This window comes from Zingiber officinale, chromosome 9B (genome assembly GCF_018446385.1).
Source record: "Zingiber officinale cultivar Zhangliang chromosome 9B, Zo_v1.1, whole genome shotgun sequence".
In the NCBI taxonomy this organism is placed as follows: domain Eukaryota; kingdom Viridiplantae; phylum Streptophyta; class Magnoliopsida; order Zingiberales; family Zingiberaceae; genus Zingiber; species Zingiber officinale.
Window position 1 is genome coordinate 15,981,773 of NC_056003.1, and position 23,401 is coordinate 16,005,173.

Sequence of the window (23,401 nt, forward strand, 5' to 3'; positions counted from 1 at the left end):
ACTTGTAACTCCAGAGTTTTCCTTTCAAGCTCTTTGTTTTCCAATAACTGCTGCTTATGCTGCAGTTCCTTCTTTATAGCCTCCAATTGTTGAGTCTGTAAAGCTTGTAGGACCGTTGCGGCCGGCTGGAAAGGGGGTTGTTGGATATCCTGCAAAATCAAAACAAGCGACCCTTCCTCGAACTCTTTAAGCTAACACTTGCATAAATAGATTAAGTAGTAAATTAAAAACATTAAATAAGAGGCACGAGTGTTTACTTGGTTACAACCGATGTGGTTGTTAATCCAAGGAAGATTAAGCCCAATATCAATCTCTTTCAGGCGGAGAAGCCTCTTACAGCGTTGACGTACAAAAAGAAAGAAGCTCAACTAAAGCTCTAAAGCGCACAAGCGTTGGATTTACAGTTCTGAGTTTATTAGAAAAGCTTCTGAACCAAAGCTATATTTATAGCCTTGGTCGGGAGGCCTGGAAGGGTTCCGAGCGCCCTGGGGGGATAAAACTTTATCCCCCAACGTTCAGAACGCATTAGACACGTTCTGGTCAAAACTGCTGGTCCGGGCGCCCGGAGGGGTTCCGGGCGCCCCGGGCTGGTCCGAGAGCCCCGGACTGCTCCGGGCGCCCCGGACCCTAAGTCAACTCCGATTGACTTTTTTTGCCTCAGTTGGGTGATCTCTGCCATCCGGAAAAGGGCTCACCCGAACCCAACTTCCGGTCTTCTCGAGCGGGCTTCCCTCCGGCTTCTTGTCCCTCGGAATTGCTGCGTGTTTCCTTCTCGTCCGTCGGCGTACTCATCAGCAGTCTTTGTCCCTCGGACGCACAACGTGCCTTCTTTCTCGCTAGCTGCGTCTCTTGCTCACCGAGCAATCTTCCGCTCCGGCTTTCGTCCCTCAGAACCACCGCACGCTTCCTTCTCATCCGCCAGTGTACGCTTCCGCAGCACCTCGTATCTCGGGCTGCCGTCCTTCTCGCTAACTGCGTCTTCCGCTCGACTACCTGTGTTCCTAAGCTCCTGCACACTTAGACACAAGGTTAGAACAACACAGGACCTAACTTAACTTGTTGATGACACAAAAACAACATTGGGATTCCAACAATCTCCCCTTTTTGGTGTGATCAACCCAAATTAAGCTAGGGTCAAAATAGACGTAAAATAAAACTAACTTAATTTGCAATTTAGTGCGAAAAGATAGAAACATTAAATTTAAAAAATTTGCAATCTTCAATTTTCTACCTCCCCCTAGACTTATACTTTTTCTTTTCCCCCTTTTGATCACATAAAAAATTAGGGTTGTAAGAAAAATCTAAGGGTTGACACTTAGAAATTTTATAAGAATCTATTTCAATGATTTTTTGGAAAATATCTAAGTCAAGATAATTTTCTAAATCAAAAATAACGTTTGAAAAATTTCTAGGCATTCGTTATCAAGAAAAAAACTTCCTAAGCCGAAAACTTTATACAAGAAAAAATTAAAACAAATTTTGAAAATATTTAGAAAAATTTTAAAAATTCTATGCATTTATTTAATTTTTAATTCTCATGATTTTATCAGAAAGTTTTAAATTTTCATTTTAATTTATCATAACTTCTTAAATCACAATTTTTCAAATTTAAGGCAACACATATTAACCATGCTAAAAATTTTATTCGATCTTTTAACATGTCATTTTCTGTTATTTTTTTATTTTCTACTTCACAAAAATATTTCAATAACTTAAATTCTAATTTGATAAAATCTTTCGACAATATAATTTGTAAAAATTATTTCGGCAATGTGCAAAATTCGTTTGAAGAAATATTTTGTAATTTGCAAGAATTTTTTAACAAAAATTCTAATTTGCAGGAATCTATTAATAACAGATTTCTTAATCCGAAAAACTTTTTCGATGACTCAATTTCTAATTCGCAAAACTTTTTCGAGAAAGTAATTTGTAATTCGAAAAAATATTCGAAGAAAGTTTTCGACAATATTTCTGATTTGCAAAATTCTTTTGACAAAATAATTTGTGATTCCTTAGAATCTTTTGTCAAAGCATTTTGCGATTCGAAGAATTCTTTCGATGAGTTAATTACTTGTTCAGAAGGTGAAGACCATACCTGACTTACCTTGTCAGCAGTTGATTCTCCCCCTATCGAGTTGCTTTCTTCTGAAGTCTCTCCCCATTTATCGGTGCTCATCTGGGATTAGCTTTCTGTAGCTTCGGGATGGAGTTCGGCTGTCTCGGTAGTTTCTTCATTCTCGGACTGTTCTGTGCTTGATGTCCATTGAGTTGTCGGCTTCCAAATGTTCTTCGTAGAGCTTTAAGAACTTCTCCCAAAGTTCTTTTGCGCTTCTGTATTCTCCGACTCTATTAATATTTTCATTTGGTATTACAGTTAGAATGTGAAATTTAGTTCGCGCGTTTGCTATAAACTCCTCACGTTGCTTGTGGGTCCAGAGACGTGGTCCAGAGACGTTTATCGATTTCTTCTCCGTAAGCGTTCTTCGGTTCTTCATAACCAAATTTCATTATTAAAGAACTACCAAAATCTAAATTTAAATATACCTCCATTTTTTGTTTCCAAACGGTAAACTCCCCCTCGAATGCTGGTGGATAGTCGCTAGCTCCGGCCATCGTTTTATTGCTTCAGACGGCGGTTAGTCCTTCTGAGACGTCTCGGCTCTGATACCACTTATAGGACCGTTGCGGCCGGCTGGAAGGGGGGTTGTTGGATATCCTGCAAAATCAAAACAAACGACCCTTCCTCGAACTCTTTAAGCTAACACTTGCATAAATAGATTAAGCAGTAAATTAAAAACATTAAATAAGAGGCACGAGTGTTTACTTGGTTACAACCGATGTGGTTGTTAATCCAAGGAAGATTAAGCCCAATATCAATCTCCTTCAGGCGGAGAAACCTCTTACAGCGTTGACGTACAAAAAGAAAGAAACTCAACTAAATCTCTAAAGCGCACAAGCGTTGGATTTACAGTTCTGAGTTCATTAAAAAGTTTCTGGACCAAGGCTATATTTATAGCCTTGGTCGGGGCGCCTGGAAGGGATCCGGGCGCCCTGGGGGATAAAACTTTATCCCCCAACGTTCAAAACACATTAGACGCGTTCTGATTAAAGCTGCTGGTCCGGGCACCCGGAGGGGTTCCGGGCGCCCCGGGCTGGTCCGGGCGCCCCGGGCTGGTCCGGGCGCCCCGGGCTGGTCCGGGCGCCCCGAACCCTAAGTCAACTCCGATTGACTTTTTTCGCCTCGGTTGGGTGATCTCTGCCATCCGAAAAAGGGCTCACCCGAACCCAACTTTCGGTCTTCTCCTGCGGGCTTCCCTCCTGCTTCTCGTCCCTCGGAATTGCTGTGTGTTTCCTTCTCGTCCGCCGGCGTACTCATCCGCAGTCTTCGTCCCTCGGACATACCGCGTGCCGTCCTTCTCGCTAGCTACATCTTTTGCTCCCCGAGCAATCTTCCGCTCCGGCTTTCGTCCCTCGGAACCACCGCACGCTTCCTTCTCGTCAGCCGGTGTACTCTTCCGCAGCACCTCCCCCCTCGAACTGCCGTTCTCGCTAGCTGCGTCTTCTGCTCGACTACCTGTGTTCCTAAGCTCCTGCACACTTAAACACAAGGTTAGAACAACACAGGACCTAACTTAACTTGTTGATCACACCAAAACAACCTTGGGGTTCCAACAAAGCTATCCTCTCTCGTGATTGAGTAAGATCAATATGAGAAGGAGGAAGAGTGGTTTAAACCTCTACTTGAGCCCTTAATTTGCTATTGTCCCTTTCCAAAGTAATAAGCAGCTGCTCTAGATGAAAACTTGAGGCAAAGAACTAAACAAAATAATAACGTAATTAGAGGGAATAATAAGAAGTTAATAATATATAATTAAAAATGCTTACAGCATTAGCTTGACGGCTGTGACTGTCAACGGGATTTGAAATACTCGTGCCCCTTAATAGCTCTTGGCTATGTAGCCAAGATTCGGCCAATGGGCCCTGAAGCTGTATAGAGCCGAAATTAGGAGGATCCGAAGTTTGTCCCGATTGAGAGGGCAGACCAAAAGCTTGTCTAAAAAGAGAAGTAGGGACAGAAGGTGAAGGAGGTCGGGTAGAAGAGGAAGGAAGGAAGTAGTAGAACTGGGAGCAACAGAGGAAGAGCCAGATGGAATGGAAGATGGCAAAGCAAGGGTAGTGGAGTCAGTTGTTATGGCACGAACAGTTGATGGCAATGGGCTCGGAGAAGATCTTCTGCAGGGTATTCTTTTAGCTCGTGGTCCATAGGCCAGGGGAGATAAGGTCAAAGGAAGAAGTTGAGAGGATGCAGAAGCAGTAGTAGCCACCTGGGAGGCAGAAGTAACTGAAATAATAGTAGAAGAGGAAGGAATAAGTAGACCCAGTCTCATCATATTAAGAGAAAGGTTGGAGATAATATGGGTAGGGAGCATTGGTGTCTTACCTCTCTCATAAGAAATAGCTGAAGGAACAATGGGGATTTGCACAAAAGTACCAAAAGTGTCACGAAAGGGAACTTCCTCAGTAAGCCAGGGTTTCTTGTGTATGGCAACAAAAGGTTGTTCCTCTTCCTCTTCCAGGGAAGCAGCAACTTCCGCTGCTTGTTCTTCCTTAGATAACAAACCCAGAGGTAGTAGGATTAGCTCAACGAGCCTGTAGCAATTTTTCTCCAAGTTTATTCAAAAAAGACTTGGTCATAATTGTATTCTTGTACATGAAAGCAGGTAGAAGAGCATCAGCTGAAATATGAGAATTAGGTGTTATTATAAAAAATAATTAACAAATGGATAATAAACATAGTCAAGAATATCTAAACATACCAAAAGAGACCTCCAAGGGGGTTTCGATGGGGCTTATTCCAAAAGGAAACATTAGACCCTCCACAATCAAGGCCAGTAAGCAAAATTTAGCCCCCTTTAGCTTAGATAAGGCGAAAGAGACAGAAGGATCAATGAGAAGGTTGTAGAAACCGGGGGGGAGATTATGTATCCAGGCAATAAGAAAAGGGGGAGGAGAAGGGAGACGCATAATGAAAAATTTGTGACGTCATTCCTCCTAAGGAGGAATCCCACTAAACAAAATAGCATTAAGGCGAGAACGAAACTTAAAAACACCAATGTCTACTTGTTGAGAAATGAAGAAGTAACGAAAAAGACGAGGGGATAAATGGAAATCTAGTAGTTTAGATACCCCAACAAAACCCACAAGGATAGAAAAAGATTGAGGAATAAGCTGATTAAGGGGAATATCAAAATAGATACTAACATCGGCGAAAAAAGGACGAAGGGGGAATCGGAAACCTTGTAAATCTTGAGCCCAGAAGATCAATATACTTCCTAAAGGAGGAAGATGCGGACCATTCTGAGGAGTAGGGCGAACCATATAGGAAGGAAAATCATAGTTCGCTTGCAATTCCACTTCTTCTGAATCGATAAGGCTAGAAGTACACGAAATAAACCACGCTGGGGAAGGAGTGGCCATGGCTGAATAGCAGAAGGAAGGTGAACAAAGGAAGAAGAAGGAATAGTCGGGAAAAAAAAATGAGCGTCTTAAACCTTTGCCCTTCTTCTGTGCCCTATACCAAAAACCCTTAAAAAGATAGGGGAAAACTGGAAAGAGAAGAAACCCGAAGATCAATAATAATTTGTGAAAAACTTTGGTACAAAAAAGAAAGGGATCAAATTCAAAAGAAGGCTGAATCCCAAGGAAAGGAAGGTAAGCTTAGCAATCATCCTCGGAAAACGCGACAAGTTTTTCTCTCTCTCTCTGCACTGGATTCTTAAAGAATCAAAGAGATATGAGGAAAATCGGTCAGGTATAAGGACGATCGAGTAGCTCAAAACTTTTTGTTTGACTAAACAATAACCCCCTACGAGTATACCAGATCGGACGAAATCTGGTTAAGTATAAAATACCGAACGATATTTGTAAACATAAGGGTAAATCGACCAGTTATAATAAACCAGTCGAGATTGAGAGTATTATAAGGGACTATATTAGATCGAACAAAATTTGGTTAAGTATGAGGCACCAGGCGATCATTGCAAACATAACAGTAAATTGATCGGTTAGAATAGACCGGTCGAGATTGAGAAGGTTATAATAGACCGGTCGAGATTGATGATGCTATAGTAGATCGATCGAGATTAATGATGCAATAGTAAATCGGTCGAGATTGGTGATGCTACAGTAAATCGGTCAAGATTGATGATGTTATAATATACTGGTAAAAATTAGGTCCTTGTGTAAATAATAATAGATCAGTAAATATGATAAGGATATGGATGAAGAGCTAGTTATGAAAAGGGGATAAATTTAGGAAGGGAACAGCAAACCACCGTAAATTTAAAAAAAAAAAAACAGGTTTGATAGCAGAGGAAGAATAATTTTAACACAAATATATATATATATATATATATAAAAGCATGAAATAAGCATACAAACCAATTGGTCAGATGAATTCATTAACACAAAAAGATTAACCTTTCACAAATAAACCAGTTTATGATAAGAATTGTCATAGCAAGTCATAGTTAACTTTACAATAATCAGAATTAAAGTAAAAAGGTTACTCTATAGATAGTTGAGGAAACAGATCGTCAGGCCTATTAGCAATTAGCTTGCGTCGATTCAAGAAGTTCGGGGGAGGATCACGAGATAGGAAGCCCTGCTCCTGTAACTGCTTAATAGCTCCCTCAACTCCGGCAGTATAAGCTGCCAAAATAGATTTTACAATAGGTTTGTTGAATTCAGTAGATCTGATTAGGGTCGTGGCCCGATCCTTAAAGCGATCATCTTCACCAGCTTTGTACTCAACCAGAGTTGTTTGGGAAGACCTCAGTTCAACATCTTTTGTGGAGGCCTTTGCTTTAGTTGTATTCAAGGAAGTGTTTAGAGAAGTTATTTCATCATCCTTCAACTGTAGAGCTTTGAGTTTGTCAGCCAAGGTGGACTCGTAATTAGATTTCAGTTTGTTGGTCTCAGCAATCTACTTCTCTAATTTGAAAGATAATTCAGTGTTGAAGTATGTAGCCGATTTAAATTGAGACTGAAGGCTCTTAAGTTGAGCTTCATATTGTTTCATAAATTCTTCTGAAAGTGTGGTAGAGGACATCTCAGCAACTTGTTGTTTCAGCTTCTCGTTCTTATAATATAAGTTATGCATTAGTCGAGCCATACCCATATTAGCTATCCATCGCTAAGAATATAATAAGGGGTCATAAAATAATCAAGGATAAATAATAAATAAGTAATAGCAAATATACCTTGGTTTCCTCATGAGAGAATTGATCGATTGTCTCGGGAGGGATAAGCTCTTCAAAGAGAGGGTGAATTTCCTCCCGAGCAGTGGTGAAAGAACCTCCCAACAATATAGGAAGAACGGGGATAGAAGATGAAGTTGTGGAAAAAGAGGAAGTTGGAATAGAAGGGGGAGCAAAAACCAAATAAGAAGAGGATGAAATAGGTACAGACCCCGATTCTGAAACAGATACGGAAAAGGTAAAAGAAGTACTGCCAGGGGCAGTATTGCTAGAAGAGGAAGAAGAAGAAAAAATAAGTGAAGGGTAGAAATCAGCCTAAGTAGACTCGGCAGAAGAAAGAGTAGCGGAAGCAAAACCTTCTGAGAGTAATTCCTCAGCAGGAAAAATAAGTCTCCTTTTAGAAAGGGGGCTCTAGTGAGTTTGCGTCATGGGCGTTTGCTAAGGGCAATTTCAACAAGGGATTTTCCTGAGCTTATAGGGGATGTAAGCTGGATAACAGGAAGGGAAGTGGCTGGTGAAGAAGCAACAGCCACTGATGAAGAAACAGTTGGCAAAGGGACAGCAGGAGTTCCTGCCGAAAGAACCTCAGGAACTTCAGGAGCCACTTGAGAGCTAGAAGCTTCAACCAGAGGAACCGAAGCTCCAATTGAAGATGGCGGATTGATTGCAGCAATAAGCTCTTGCTCTTTAGCATGAAGTTCGGCCTCTTCCAGACGTAGTTCTTCATCAATCAGAGCAGCATAAAAATCAACCACTATACAAAATGGAAGAAAATGTTTTAGTTAGTAAAAATTTATAGAAGAAGAAACAGAATTTTACTTAAGGAACCGTGTATCTTATATTTGACTGGGCTCAAACCAAACAGATACAGAAAATCGCTCCGCAGCTATTTAGTGATAGAAAGACGACGACATAGCAACTTTTCACAATAAAGAAGAAAAGAAGGGTGAAGATGAAACTCCTTGATATTAGGTAAAGGAGGTAAAGAAGATCTCCAAGCATGGGACCAAGGAATAGGTCCCGGAAACTTTATAAAGAAGAAGCGAAATTTCCAGGCTTTAAGAGAAGAAGGCATATCATTAAAAAGGACCATCTTAGTCCGAGATTGGAAAAGAAAAACACCTGGCTCTGCTACCTTTGGATAGAAAAACATGAAAACATTTTGAGGAGTAGGAGGTATATTAAATGTACGAAACAACATGTATATGCGACACAAAAAACGAAAGGCATTAGGCACAAATTATTGAAGAGGAATGTCAAAGTATTGGCTTACATCGATCAAAAAAGGAGGAATGGGAAACCTTAAACCCCCTATCAACTGATCCCTAAAGAAAGTTACACAGTTAGTAGGAGGATGGTGAGGATGCTCATCTGGTTTAGGAATTATGATGTCATATTCCCTAGGAATTTCATATTGCCTACGAATAACAAGTCGAGCATCCTTGTTGAAAGAGGATGAAATTTGAGTATACCAAGGGGGCAATCGTTTCTTCAGCCATAGATAGAAGTAAGGGTTAACAGAACAACAGGTTACTTAAAAGTTAAGAGAGAAGATCACGGGAAGACGTGAGCGCGAGGATTGATCAAAGATTACAGCGAAGAAGAAACGCTAAGGTAAGGAAAAAGGAACAAAGTCGACAAGAAGATGAAGGATTTAGGGTTGAAAGAACATATAATAACCGTCAGATTAGAGTACCTTTTTGCAACAAACATCGTTGATTATAAAAGCGTGCAGACGCTGGTGTTACACAGAAGATGAGAAAAGACACGCGTCATATGACCATAAATGGGCATTTATGATGGACGCGACAAATCGAATCATGTAGGGGTTGATGGCGCCTCGTCGCGCGCCTCCAACATTCTCTTACCGTTGAAAAGCCAATCATAATCAAGGAAAGTCTAGAAAAATGGCGTAGTTTACTATGTGTAATAAAGAAGGATGGATTGGGTTTGACAGATCCCGGGTCGAAGACAGAAAATAAGAAATAATAATAGTCAGTCATGCGTGAAGCACTGTCTGAATTAATATAACTATAAAACGCAGGCTAACATTGGTCGGGGTAACACGTCTATAATAGACAGGTTAATATCGACCGGGATAACATGTCTATAATAGACAGGCTAATATCAACCGGGATAACATGTTTACCATAGACAAGTTAATATCAACCAAGGTCAAAAGGGTTTGATTGAGTATAACATATCGATTGCATTTGAGGCATTTAGCCTTTATATAGCTCGAAGTATATCATCAATTAAGTAAAAAACAAATAAGTTTCACATATACTCAATAGGCAAAGCCTGATCGAGCATGTAATATTGCCCAAACTATGCAACTCAACTAAACATAAACTCATGTCTAGTTAGTCGGCTGACACCTCCTTCGGCTAGACTTGAAGGGAAGCCCGCTGAAACATGAGCTCTCAAACTTCTTAGAAAACTTCAACCCAGCTAAAGGTAAACCCCACCAAGTCGGAGAAGTGGAAATATTTTGCCTGGTACGAGGGTAGGATCAAAAATCTATCATCCAACGGAATTGCCCTCCCCCTCCCCGTTTAGAAGAGCCAATGCGTTCAGCTCTGCTTCCAGAGCGTCCACCTTAGCCTGCAGACAACCTAGGCCTTGCTGCCATCGTGACGCCAACAGGCTAGTTATGTGAACCTCCCTGGTTAACGTGAACACCTCTGAAGCCTGTTGAGCCTGCAAAGCAGTCATTTCTTTGGCTTGAAGTTCTAGATCTCGACGAACTTTGTTCCTCAAGGTCGTTCCCGACCGTACCTGAAACTGGGTGACCTACAGAAATACCTCCAGCTCTCGTGCAAGAGAGTTAACTAGATCCAAAACTTGGGCAGCTTCATCTATAGATTTCGCCTTGTCCAACAAGGATTGCCCCTAGAAAAGGGGGTCTAAAGCCATACTCTACGTAAGGGGAGGCGAACAAGGAGGAAAAGAACTGAGGCAAGTGAAGAAGGAAGGGAGGATCACAGCCCTATTTAAAGGGTCAAAAGACTCATGGGATCACTGTACTTGGGTTCACGGGACTGTTGTACCAGAAGTCACGAGGACTACTATAGAGAAGGTCACGAGTCTACTGTAGTGGTCATGGCAGAGTCACGATTAAAGATAGGCAAAGAAACAAAAATAGACTTGGGTCTAGTCAGTCGGCTACACCTCCTTCGACTAGACTTGGAGTGAAGGCTAGTGATATGGGTTAGGTTTAGTAGGTCCCCGATGAAAAGGGGAAAAGAGATAGCAGAGTTAAGCAAGTATGAATATAGGCCGGGATAGCAAGCTTAAGGAAAATAGGTCAATATCGACCGGGATAATATGTTTAAGGAAAATAGACCAATATCGATCGGGATAATATGCTTAAAGAAAATAGGCAATATCGGTCGGGATAATATACTTAAGGAAAATAGGCCAATATTGGTCGGCATAATATGCTTAAGGAAAATAGGCAATATCGGTCGGGATAATATGCTTAAGGAAAATAGGCCAATATCGGTCAGAATAATATGCTTAAGGAAAATAGGTCAATATCGACCGGGATAAGACCTTAAGAAAGATGGATCAAGTATCGACTAGGTTTACACGTTTAAGATAGATAAACCAAGATTGTTTAGATTAGTACATCTGGATGTATATTAGCATTGGGCGGGCTTATATGATCACCTGGGTGTGAAAAGATACAAGGTCTTACAAGATCTATAATCGAACGATTAGGACATATGTTGAACAATAGTAGTAACTCACCCAGACATAATTTAGGTTCAATTCCATCCGATACAAATCATAGTATAAGATCGGACTGTCTATAGCATAATAAAAAACAAGGTAAGCAGGTAGGGACGATAAATATATCTCCATATAACTTATAAGACAGGGCGAGAACAAATATTTCAAGAATATTCACAAATAGCTTAATGAAGATATCTGTAGTATGTGATTGTATAACAGGTTTACTAATTTGGCAGGAAGAATGTTTCTAGACTCTTCTACAGGCACTAGGCGACAAAGAAGGTACATTTGAGGTACAAAAAAGATTCCTTAAAAGTTATTTTCTGCAAGTACATGGCTTACGTCACTCATAACAAATTCTAACAAATCGGGGTGCATTTCATGACTACGGAGGTTATATAAAAGAAAATTCTATAGCAAAACCCAAAAATCATGTCAAATTTGACTTTCAGTAGGATGCAAGTTACTTAACTTACTTGATGAGATAAAGGCTTTAGCTCATGCAAGGTAAAAAAGACTACTTTACATCAAGTAATAATGTGCAAGGTTGGTCAACTACTTGCCATCAAAAAGTGCTTCGCAGACCTCCTCTCTTGGTATTTTCAGCGCTCTCAAGGGTCTTGCAATGTTCTGTGACTTCTTCGGATCTAACACTCCCTTGGTTTTCTTGAAGGGGAGAGCGCCTTGTCTTCTTCTGGAGTCATTAGGAAGAGTAGTTGTGGAATTGTTGATGAAGAGAGTTTCCATTGCGTCCTCGTTCAGTCTGACAAAACGAAGAAATTAGTGCAATCATTCGCAGTTGGTGGCTTTTGAAACTTTGTGAAATTGAAAATCTTACTGAAATGAGCTCGATTTCCTTTAAGTTTTAAGGTTACTCTACAATTACATAGAACACTCGAAGTTTTCCTCTATTTCAATCATCCTACTTGTATTTTATGTAAAACATTTCTCTCAATTCCTCCATCCTTTTACAAAAATAAACTTAAATACTTAAAGTTCTCAATTCCAGGCAACTCATCATCTTCTATCTTAACAATTATTTCATTATGTCTAATATTATTAAAAATTTCATATATTCTATCTTTTTTACAACTAAGCCTAAAATCTTTCGCTTCCCATGTTCCCGTCAAAATTCGAGATTAGCATTTACTCCTTCACATGTCTCATCTAACCAAACAATATCATCTGCAAACAGCATGTTCCACGGTACCGTGTCTTGGATGTGTCGAAATGAGTTTGTTTATGATTAGCGAAAAAGATAGAGACTTAAAGATGATCTGTGATTCTATCTTTATGGGAAATGTTTTGATTAATCCGCCAAAAGTCTTCACTCTTGTTGTTATATCCTCATGCATATCTTTGATTAGTTCAATATATGTCACGCTAACACCTCTCTTTTCTAAAATTCTCTATATAATTTCTTTTGAGACTTTATCATAAATGTTTTCTAGGTTAATAAATATCATGTGTAAATCTTATTTCTTTTAATTAGTCGAAATTAGTTGGTTGAGAAGATGTATAATACCAATCCAGGATATAAGGATGGTCCTTTGATTACGATTCATTGAAATAAATAACTAGTTTATGACAAAAAGTATTAACCAAATATGTACTTAAAATGCTAATTCCAACAAAATGTGATTCCTTATTCATAAGAAATATTTATTCCTTATTCTATTTCGGAAGTAGTTATTTCTCATTTATTCTATTCGTCAAATAATAAATATTCTTACTTTACTCGACCGCTTAAAAATATATATTATTAATATGGAGCAAATGGACTTCGAAATGATCGGGCTGACCATCAAGTGTGGCAATCAATCAAGTTAGGTCAGATCAAGCAGGTTAGATGGGTTGGTCAGAAAGATAACCTATTTACGCTGGAGAAACGATTTGGTTCGGTTGAGCTAATCATGCTTAGATGGCCGATAGAGCCAATAGATCAATGGACATGTTGGGCCAAGCAAGTCAAGTTGAATGGACTGATTGGGTTAGAAAGGTCTAGTTGAATGAACTATAACAAGCGCCAAGCAAGCCATTTAAGTTAGTTAGGTCAAGAGGACACATTAGTTGGGTCACATGGGCCAAATACAACAACAACAACAACAACAACAACAACAACCAAGCCTTTTCCCACTAGGTGGGGTCGGCTGTATGAATCCTTTTACGCCATTGAGCCCTATCTCCTATTATATTATCATCTATATTTAAATAAATTTTATCTTGTTTTTTTGTTGCTAACCAAGTCTTTTTTGGTCGTCCTCTTCCTCGTTTGATATGCATGTTTATCATGGTTTCATATCTATTGGTTGTTAGGTACATGTCCGTACCATTTTAAGCGTGTCTCTCGAAGTTTGTCCTCGATAGATGCAACTCCGACTTTCTCTCTAATGCTCTCATTCCTTATTTTGTCCATCTTCGTATGTCCACACATCCACCTTAACATCCTCATCTCTGCAACTCTCATCTTACGCTCATGTGCTCGAGTCATAGTTCAATATTCAGTATTGTATAACATAGGAAATCTAGCTGAGATTATATAGAACTTACCTTTAAGTTTAAGAGGTACTTTACTTTCACATAAAACACCTGCACCATCCTATTTATATTCTATATGTGACATCTCTCTTAATCCCTCCATCATTTTAGAAAATGATCCTAAATATTTAAATCTCTCGATTAAATGACTCGTCCTCTCTATCTTAATGATTGTTTCATTACTTATAATATTACTAAACTTAAATTCCATATATTATCTTTAATCTACTAAGCTTAAAACCTTTACCTTACAGTGTTTCCCTCCAAGATTCAAGCTTAGCATTTACTCCTTCAGTGTCTCATCTACGAAAATAATATCTACCACAATATTGTGTCTTGAATTTCTGAGTGAGTTCATCCATAATTAGTGTAAAAAGATAGGGACTTAGGGGTGATCCTTGATATAACTCTATCTTTATTGGAAATGATTCGATTACTCCGCTTGAAGTCTTTACCTATTGCACATTCATCCTTAATTAGTTGATATATATTCTAACACCTCTCTTTTCTAAAATTCTCGAATAATTTCTCTTGGGACTCTATCATAAGCTTTTTCATACCATATGTAGATCTTGTTTTTGCTCGATATTTTCGATTAATTGTACAGGAGATGTATATTATCGACCTTGAGGCGTGAACAATTGATTTTCATCTCCTTCCTTAATCTTTTTTATTACTTTTCCCAGTTTCGTAGTATTCGTTAGTTTAATATAGTTTGCCGAATGTCTCCCTGTTTTACATATAGGAACTAGAGTACTTATCTTCCGTTGATCGAGGCGTTCTTTTCGTTTCGATATCGTATTAAATAATTTTGTAAGTCGTTCAATACCTTATTTCCTAAGCACTTCCATACCTCTGTCGGAATATCATACGGTCCAACGGCTTTTCCATTATCTTGTTCTATTTATAGAGTTTGAATTCTACGATAAAATTAAAATTTCTATACTCGTTTGACTAATTAAATTACCTAAGTTAAGTTAGTCACTAAACCTTCATTAAAAGTTGATGAAAATACCTCTTCCATTGTTCCATCATTTACTAATACCTATTACATTCATCTTTAATACATTTTATTGCTAAGATCTCTTGTTTTCGTTTCTCTCACTTTAGCTAGTAGTCATATTATAAGAAAGACTTAGTAATCCCAATTGTAATGATTGAAAATAGGACTTGGACATTAAGGTAGACTGTCTTCTTCAAAACAACATAGGTGTATTTAATTCATTAGTTGAAACACATTTAGTGGTGTTATCTACGAACACGGAATGTGAATATGAGATGACGTTAATCGTGTCCGATTATTCTGATTCGGAAATCCGCGATTAAATGAAAATTAAAACAGTCGCGTATTTGTAAAATGGTAGGCATTGCGATGGGAGATGTTTATCTTTTGATAAGAATAAAACATGGATTTTGAGTAATTGTCTTTACCCGAGTTTAGAAAGAACTAGTTTCGGTTTAAAATATTGAAAGAACTTGATATTACGCCTCTTTAATATGAAGTTGTTATTAAGAAAAGAGGAAGTTATCTGCGCACGTTGGTTGACAATTTATAAATCGATAACTCTCACGATGCAACAAAATGTAACACGTCTTCTAACTTTAAGATAAAGTAACCTTGGAATGAACCATTATATCTTTGGCGTACAAGGCTAGGTTATATTAACTTGAGTATGATTTTTGGTGGTGATGAACTTTTGGGTTCGTTAGTAGTGGAAATCTTTCGACCCGCGGGTCTTACTTGGAAGGAAAATAACCAGCTTTCAAGGGGTATGGAGTCGAAGATATGTTGAAATTGGTTCATTCTAATTTGTGATCTGTCATCCGAATAAGAGGTAGTATTGAATATTTCGTCATTTTATGATATTATTCAAGATCTGAATAAATTTACTTAATGTACCATGACCAAGTACTTTGATTGGTTCGAAAGTACTTGGTGATGTGAGAAAGCGACAAGTAAAAGACACATGGTGAGATCGTAGTGGCAAGTACTTGGGAGAATTTGGAGTCACTTATCGAGTAGGATTCATCCAACTAAGCGCACACTCGGACGAGAATGGTGTGGAAGGTATAGGACTCTTGGAAATAAGTAGATTGATGAGTTATTAAGAATATTATCAAAATCATTTTAAGGATATACTGAAGCGGGAGTGAATATAGTATTCTAAAGGTCGAACTCTCTCTCATATAGAATTCTTTGAATAGGCGTAAGCTATTTGAGCATATTCGGATTCTAGTACAAGCGTACGAGAGAAGACGATGATAAGTTGGATAGAATTCACTTGTTTGTGGTTATCCGATAAAATGAAAGTAGGTTTATAGTCTTAAAAATCGGGAAGGTCATTCAGCAGTACCGATTTTAGAAATGACTATGTAATAAACCAGTGCCCATAAGAAAATCTGTTCTTAAGGAAATAATAAAGCGTATCAATCTAGTACCAGTATACAGATGAGATACCACGAATAAATGGAAACACGTATCACAAATGATCGCGAAAGTGCCTTCGTCAGTGGGAGGTTGTTAGCGACCTAAAAGATTTATCTTTTGGGAGAGTTTTGGACTCGATCCCTGGAGGACGTGAACTTGATCTCCTGGACATATGATGAAACACTCCAAGATAAAGATTGGCAAAGAGTAATGAATAATGAATTAGAATATATGTATTCTAATAAAATCTGGAAGCTTGTAGGACCACCAATGGTGTAAAAGCCTTTGGGTGTAAAAGGTTTATAATAGGAAAAGAGGATAGAAAGGAAGGTAGTAACTTTCAAGCAAGGCTTGATGAAAAGGAAACTTTTCACCGGTAGCACGTGTTTAAGTCATCCCGATTCTTTATCTATTTGCAGTGGATGTCGAGACGTTCCTTAATGGAAGTCTTGATGAAAGCATCCATATAAAGCACGCGAAGGGTTCGTTCTGAAGAGGAAGCGTCTTGTGTGCTGCTCAATGGTGGTGAGGAAAAGCTTGAGGTCTTGGAACATCCGGTTTATCAAGTAATCCGGACTCATGGATTTATTGAGTAAGCGGATAAGTCTTGTGTATACAAAAAGGTGTGATGGAAGCGTGGTGGTATTTCTTGTACTATCGTAGATAACATTTTGGTAGTTGGAAACAATATCAAAATGTTGTCAGAAGTAAGGTATGGTTGTCCAAATAATTGATATAAAGGACTTGGGAGAATGTATATATTTTTGAGATCAAGTAATAAGGGATCGAAAGAAAAATATATTTTACTTATCCCAAATACATCGGAAAATCCTTGCTCGTTTAAGCACGAAACTCCTCGAAAGTTTCTTACCTTTTAAACGTGAGTGTCTTTATCTAAAGATGTCTCGATGACATGAAAGGAGATTGAGGGCGTGTGGCGGTTCTTTATGCTTGTGGTTAGACTGACCTAATGTATCTTGACGAGATCAATCTATTTTGCAGGCATAGTTAGCAGAATTCAAGTAACCTAGACACGTTGCATTGGGATCGCGTATATTAAAGTACCTTAGATGAGATTATATACTAGCTTACAAGGCGAGCTTAATTTGGTCTCCGTGGGTTTGGTTTTGACTTCAATCGAGATAGGGATGATAATAAGTCGACCTCGGGGTTTTGTGTTTACTTTAGGAGGAAAAGTCATAACTATGGAAGAGTGATAAGCATAGGTATTTTTCGAACTCCATGTGTTTGAGTATACGGAGCCTCGAGGTAGCCGTAAAAGTGAATGACTTAATTACCTCGAGATAGACTTAGATATGATTTTAGTTTATCCAAGATTATTACAATTTATTGTAATAATAATGGGATAACAACTCGAAGAAACCATGAGTGCATAAAATGATAACCTGATAAAGTCAATCACGAAATTGTATAACGAGGAGAAGTTGTTGCTGATTGATGATGATAACTGGGTCCTTGGCGAGAGCTTTTTGAAAGGCGTGGGAATCGGATGTATGGCAGCAGATATAGCGACTTAGTCTTTTAGTATAAGTGGGAGATTGTTAGGTGTATCTTAAAAGCCTAGCTTTTGGTATAAACATTTATCTAGAAATAAGAATCACGTTGGTCAAATGTCGACATTTATGATAGATGTAGTTGCTCAATTAATTTATATTGTAGATAACGTGGTGTGTGGTGTCACGCGCGAAGATCGTGTTATGGTTCGCTTATAAATTATAAGCGGTTCGACCCGAGATGGAAAGGAACAAACCATTGGAAGGTCGTAGTGTAATTAGGTATTAGTTTATCTTAACTATATAATTACACTAATAACTTGTGTATTGAGTAGGATCGTTTGAGGTCGTTCCTTTTATCTTGACTTTATGAAACAAAGACCTCGATTATTATGGAAGTGTGTACTCTTAATCCTAATATAATAAGCACGTATATTTGATATTTATTTCTTTAATTTATCAATGGGTGAGATTTAGTTCGATAAATCGATAAGCCTGATAAGTTGGAAATGATATCACTTATAGTGTGTTGTTGATTATAGAAGGAAGCGTGTCCTAGTGATCCAGGTTGAGAATGTCCCAAGAGAAGCTTCATAAGGATTGTCGTGTTAAACCCTGTAAGTCCAACGTGACGATGAAATTGAGTGGTACTACTCTTGGAGCTAGATATTAATTAAGCGAGGTCAGTCACTTACTTAATTGGTGGACATTTGTTATCTTAAACACGGAGACTAACACACTCATAAGTGAAAATGTAATTTGGGATTGGTGCGATGGTTGATAATAGTTCTTTAGTGGAATGAATTATTATTGATGAAATTAAGTTGTGTGTTAGGGCGAACACGGGATGCTTATTTATTCGGAGACCAAAACAATTCCTCCTCGGTCACTATCGTAGCCTCTGTATATGAGATTTATACCCATGCACCCGTCCAGTGGGGTTCGGCTAGCTTGGAACCCAGCTAGGGTCGGCGAGACCAGTGGATGAGTCGTATGGTGGGTAACTTGGGTCCCAAGCTTGGGTGGCGACCTAGAATAAAAAATTTTTATTAAAATTATTTCTTATGTGGATATCATGATTTTAAAGAGAGTTTAAAATTAAAATTTCCTTTTATAGTTTTCTACATAAGAGAAGAGATTAATCTCTTTCCTTATTTGTAATTTAAAAGGATGGTTTTAATTTTGGTAAAACTTTCTTTATTTGTAAATCATCGTTTTAAAGAGAGTTTAAAATTTGAAATCTTTCCTTATTTGTTTAAAGGAGGATTTTAAATTTTAAAACTTTCCTTTTAACCATGTTCGTGATTTAAAAGAAAAGTTTAAAATTAATAATTCTCTTTTATTAGTTTCTACAGATTGAGAAAAGATTTGATATCTTTCCTATTTGTAGATTAAAAAGATTTTAATTTTTAGAGATAACTTTCTTTTATCCACGTGTTTAAAGAAAGATTTTAATTTATTAAATTTCCTTTTATAAACCATCGTGAAGGATTAAATTATTGGAGAAATTTTATAAACAAATTAGGAAGTTTTAATTAATTAAAACTCTCCTTGTTTGTAACTTTTATATGGCGAAAATAAAATTGAGAAAGAAAATTATTTTAATTAAATAATTTTCCTTTTCGATGGAAAAAGAATTAAGGAAATTTTATTAAATTTTCCTTATTTGCAAGACTAAGGATTATAAAAGAGGGGTAGAGGAGGCTTCGAGTAACATCTATTCTATTTTTCTTCTCTTTTCTCCTTGGGTGTGGTCGTTTCTTTCCTCTCCTCTCCTTTGTGTGGCGGAAACTCTCATGGTGGAGATAGCTTTGGTGGCGGATCTAAGAAGGAAAGGAGAGAAAAGAAGCCTCTTTCTAGCATCCCTTGGAGCGTGGTGGTGGTGGTGAACCTCTTCATCCTAGAAGAAGTTTTGATGGCGAAAACTTGAAGGAAGAAGAAGGTGTTTGATGGTTTCTCATCTCGGAAGATCGTTGCCCACACTGGTTAGAAAAAGAATACGGTGAAGATCAAGAAGTTTTTCTAAAGGTATAACTAGTATTTTTCTTTCATCATACTAGTTATTTTTGGAAATAATACTAAATACAAGAGACATACGATTCTAGAGTTTCGAATTTGTTTTCGATATAGTGTTCTTTTGTTTTTCTTTTCCTTGTGATTTGATTGTTCTTTTCGGTTAACCTAAAGTTATTTTAGGAAATTAAATATTAGCTTTCCATAAAAGGTTTTGTCTAGTCGGTGGTGGTTGCTCCCATATCCAAGAAGGTCATGTGCCTCGCCACGTCAGTACTGGGAACCAATTATGGAAATTAATATTTAATGGAATTAATAACTTAAGGTGACTTGGGTCGAACGTGTTAAGTTCCGCAGAAGATCCAAGTCAAAACCTAAAAGAACAAATAGATTAAGTTTTGGATCAAACGTGTTAAGTTCCGCAGGTGATCCAAAATCTAATTTAAAAGAACATATGGTAGCTAGGAAAAGGTTCAGACCTTTGTACAAAATTTTTGTAGAGTGGAACCTCTAGATATTCCGAGTAGCAACCAACAATTATAACATATCATCAATGCAAAAGCATGTCATGTTAATGCATTTTTAGTGTGCTAAAAAAAGCTAATAGAGTGATAGGAGTCAATGAATATAAAAAATAAACTCACATCTGGATTGAGTGATCTCGTTGAGGGAACAGGGCAAGCAACATGGAAGACTCCTTCACATCCAGCTATTGCTGATCGTACAGAATCATAGTCTAACATGTCTGCCTTAAATAATTGCAGATTTGCAGAAGCATTCTCCAACTCCTTCAGGTGTGCATTTTTTTTATCACCTGTATCGAAATTAAAATCAAAATTTAGCCATAACAACTCAAAACCAGAAAGGTAAAACAGCTACTTTACATAATTGCATACAGGGAAGAAGAAGAAGCAGCTCGACACAAGCATTAATGCTAACAAAAACTGAAGAAGTTGATAAAAGAAAATAACTTGGTAGATTCTGGAATTGTTTGATCGAGGGCTATTTAGTAAAGAATGAAAAATGGAGAAAAATATAGCTGGATAGATAAAAAGGTTAGTTGTTGTTTATTTTATTTTTATTCATTTCTCTTTCATGCACTTGAATAAGCATGAGTTGAGTTGAGTTGAGTTGAGTGCTCACCACACCCAACTAACACGATTGGCTGATCACTCGTTCACTTGATCCACCTACTCAGTTCGATCCATTTGATCATCATGTTTGACCAAATAGGTCTGACTGATCAACTCAACGTGTTCAACCCAGCTGGCACAACCAACCTAATCTGTCCATGTGGCGTGTCTCGCACGACAACTCAACTTATCCATACAACCCACCTAGCCTTATCGGTTTGCTCAACTCATATGACCCAATTGGCTCAACAAACCCGATCGACTTTGCTGTCTTGACCATCTCTTCCAAGTTGATCAAGCTAACCAATCAATCACACCCACTCAGCCCCATACAATTAGTTTAGTTTGGTGAATTGAATCAACCCAAATAGGCCACATTGCTCGCCCGGTCAGTTTGTGCACTTGCAACGGTCCAGCCACTCGACCTAACCAGCTTGTCTAGCCTTCCCTGCGTGCTTGGCACGTCTAGTAAAACTTTGCCATGTTGTCTATGATTTAAAAATCAGGGGTGATTATTATTTTGAACAAGTTACCGTTTGATATTTTGACTAAGAAGAGTCAGTTGATTTCTGCCTAAATTATTTGGAACTAAAATGGCGTTCAAAAGGGATGTCTGATTAATCCGGTTTCCCATATGTTCTTAAGACTGCACAACTAAGATCCGAGTTGGTATGTGACGAGTGTTGCCACAATGAGGTCGCAGGGTCGATCCTCGGGGCAATTAGGGAATAAATATTCTATCCTCGTATTACACCCTATCCGTCGCATGTTTGCTCGGATGTTGCGATTTACCTCCTTCGTGATGACCTTGGGTCGGGTACGGCGGGGGCGCTGGGGACGAGCGTTTCGCCTTTTACCACAATCCTTTTTAAGATATCTATCAATCTAAATAAACAGATATCTTCCTCCTGGGCTCCTCTAACATCCTCACCCATCCGCTCAGTGTTTCCACCCAAATAAAAAAGTGTCCAATCGAGCTCAATATCTTCCGGAACAGCGACCGATCGTCCACTAAGGCACCTTGTTCCGTACCTTTTTATTCCCTCTATCAAAATACCTAGCACGAAGAACCCTAAATCGAAGCGTGCAATAAGAGAGAAAGGGGCGTACCTAGGTCTCGCACTGTGCCATGGACGATGTAGCCCTTAGAGAGGAGAAGCTTCACCAGCCACGAGGCGATGAAACCACCGGCGCCAGTCACGCAAACTCTCCTTGTCGCTCCTGCTGCCGCATCCATTCTCCGCCTCAGTCTACTCTCCCTCGATTCTTCCGCCCACCATCCACGGACTCGCTCCGTGTGTGTGGCGCCCGGTGACGTCTTTATTAGCTGGTAATAGTGAATTGGACATTTTTTTATTATTTATTTTTTTTATTCGTGGTGGACATTCAATTATTGATTTTTAATACTACTTTTTAGTCTTTTGTCCAGATTAAATGACCTTGTATTATTTTTTTTTAATTCCTATTCAAAATCGAGGACTTTGATCTTTTATTTTTCTTTTGAATATTTTATTACTTGAGTACGCTTACTAAGCGTACCTTATGCTATGTTTATCCGGAAATGTAAATGATGGAGGGATAAAATAAATCTAGCGGTAGGAAAGAACGGAAAGGGAAAGTAAATTTTTTTCGGGACATTTAATTAAATGATGGGAATTATTATGGATATGAGTTTGATAGTAGGATGGAATAGGAATAGAAATAGGAATGAAATGAAACTCATCAAATTATATAGATTTAATTGATTCCCATAAATCTAGTAATCATTCCCAAAATATCATTTTCAAACTCACAATACAAACATTATCTTTTACTATCATTTCATTTCCTCATTCCAAACTCATCAACCAAATACCCTTTTATTTTAATTAAAGATAGACGTGGTGTAAGTTTTTATTATCGAAAAAAGATACCTGTGTAATTTTTTTTTAATTACACAATATAATTTTAACAGTTAAAAAAAATACATACCCCGTTTTTATATATATGTAATTTTATAAATAAATATATATATATATATATATCATTTTTTTATCTATCATTTTCAATCTAATTCTAAAATAATCAATTTTAACCTTAACATCATCCTAAATTATATTTCTCTTTCCCTTAAAATTTTAATAAAATAAACAATAAAAATTTTCCACTACCAAAATTTTTCATTAATACTTTCAACACTCTCTCTCTTACAAGTAAACATAAAATTATAATTTGTCACAAATATTTCTACGAACTTCTTAGTAAGTGATACATTAATTGTCGGATAAAATCATGGGGTCAAATTATAGGGCAGGCAGGATGTAAATCTCTGTACTCCATGTAAAAATCACCCCACCTATCACTTATCTGTTGAATATAATTATCCCTATTAAATGGACTTATTTGTAAGTTGCACGTGAATACGTCCGACCCCTTTAAAATGATCTAACTTATGTCTAGTGAGTTTCGGATAATTGAATGTGGATCTCATATGTGTAGAACTTAAAGTCCCGAATTTATTATCATCTATTTACTAATAATAGATATTCAGTATATATATAGACTTATAGTCTCATATCTATTATTATCGATGGGCTGATAATAGATGTTCACTATATATAGGGTTGATCCCCAAGAGCTTAGGGAATAATCTTGACATAGTTTCTTATTCTCCATTGATAGAAAGTTTTACGGCATCGTCATCCCCTAAGTCTCTTGGAAGACATTCCTTTCCGCTACATCTTCTTTAACAGAGATCAAATCGACGATGCTAAAGATAAGGATATGGCTCTTTAATCA

The 23,401-nt window shown here is 37.9% G+C and overlaps 1 protein-coding gene across 1 annotated transcript in view; it reads right to left on the minus strand.

The window, feature by feature from the left end:
* The window catches only part of LOC122023794 (cinnamoyl-CoA reductase 1-like), a 33,051-nt gene extending 11,111 nt beyond the window's left edge, over positions 1-21,940 (minus strand). Inside the window, exons 1-2 of the mRNA XM_042582140.1 lie at positions 21,734-21,940; positions 20,135-20,304 (exon numbers count right to left, since the gene is read on the minus strand). Coding sequence (XP_042438074.1) covers positions 20,135-20,304; positions 21,734-21,860 — 297 coding nt within the window. The 5' untranslated portion in view covers positions 21,861-21,940. The remainder of the gene's footprint in view (positions 1-20,134; positions 20,305-21,733) is intronic.
* Positions 21,941-23,401: the final 1,461 nt, after the last annotated feature.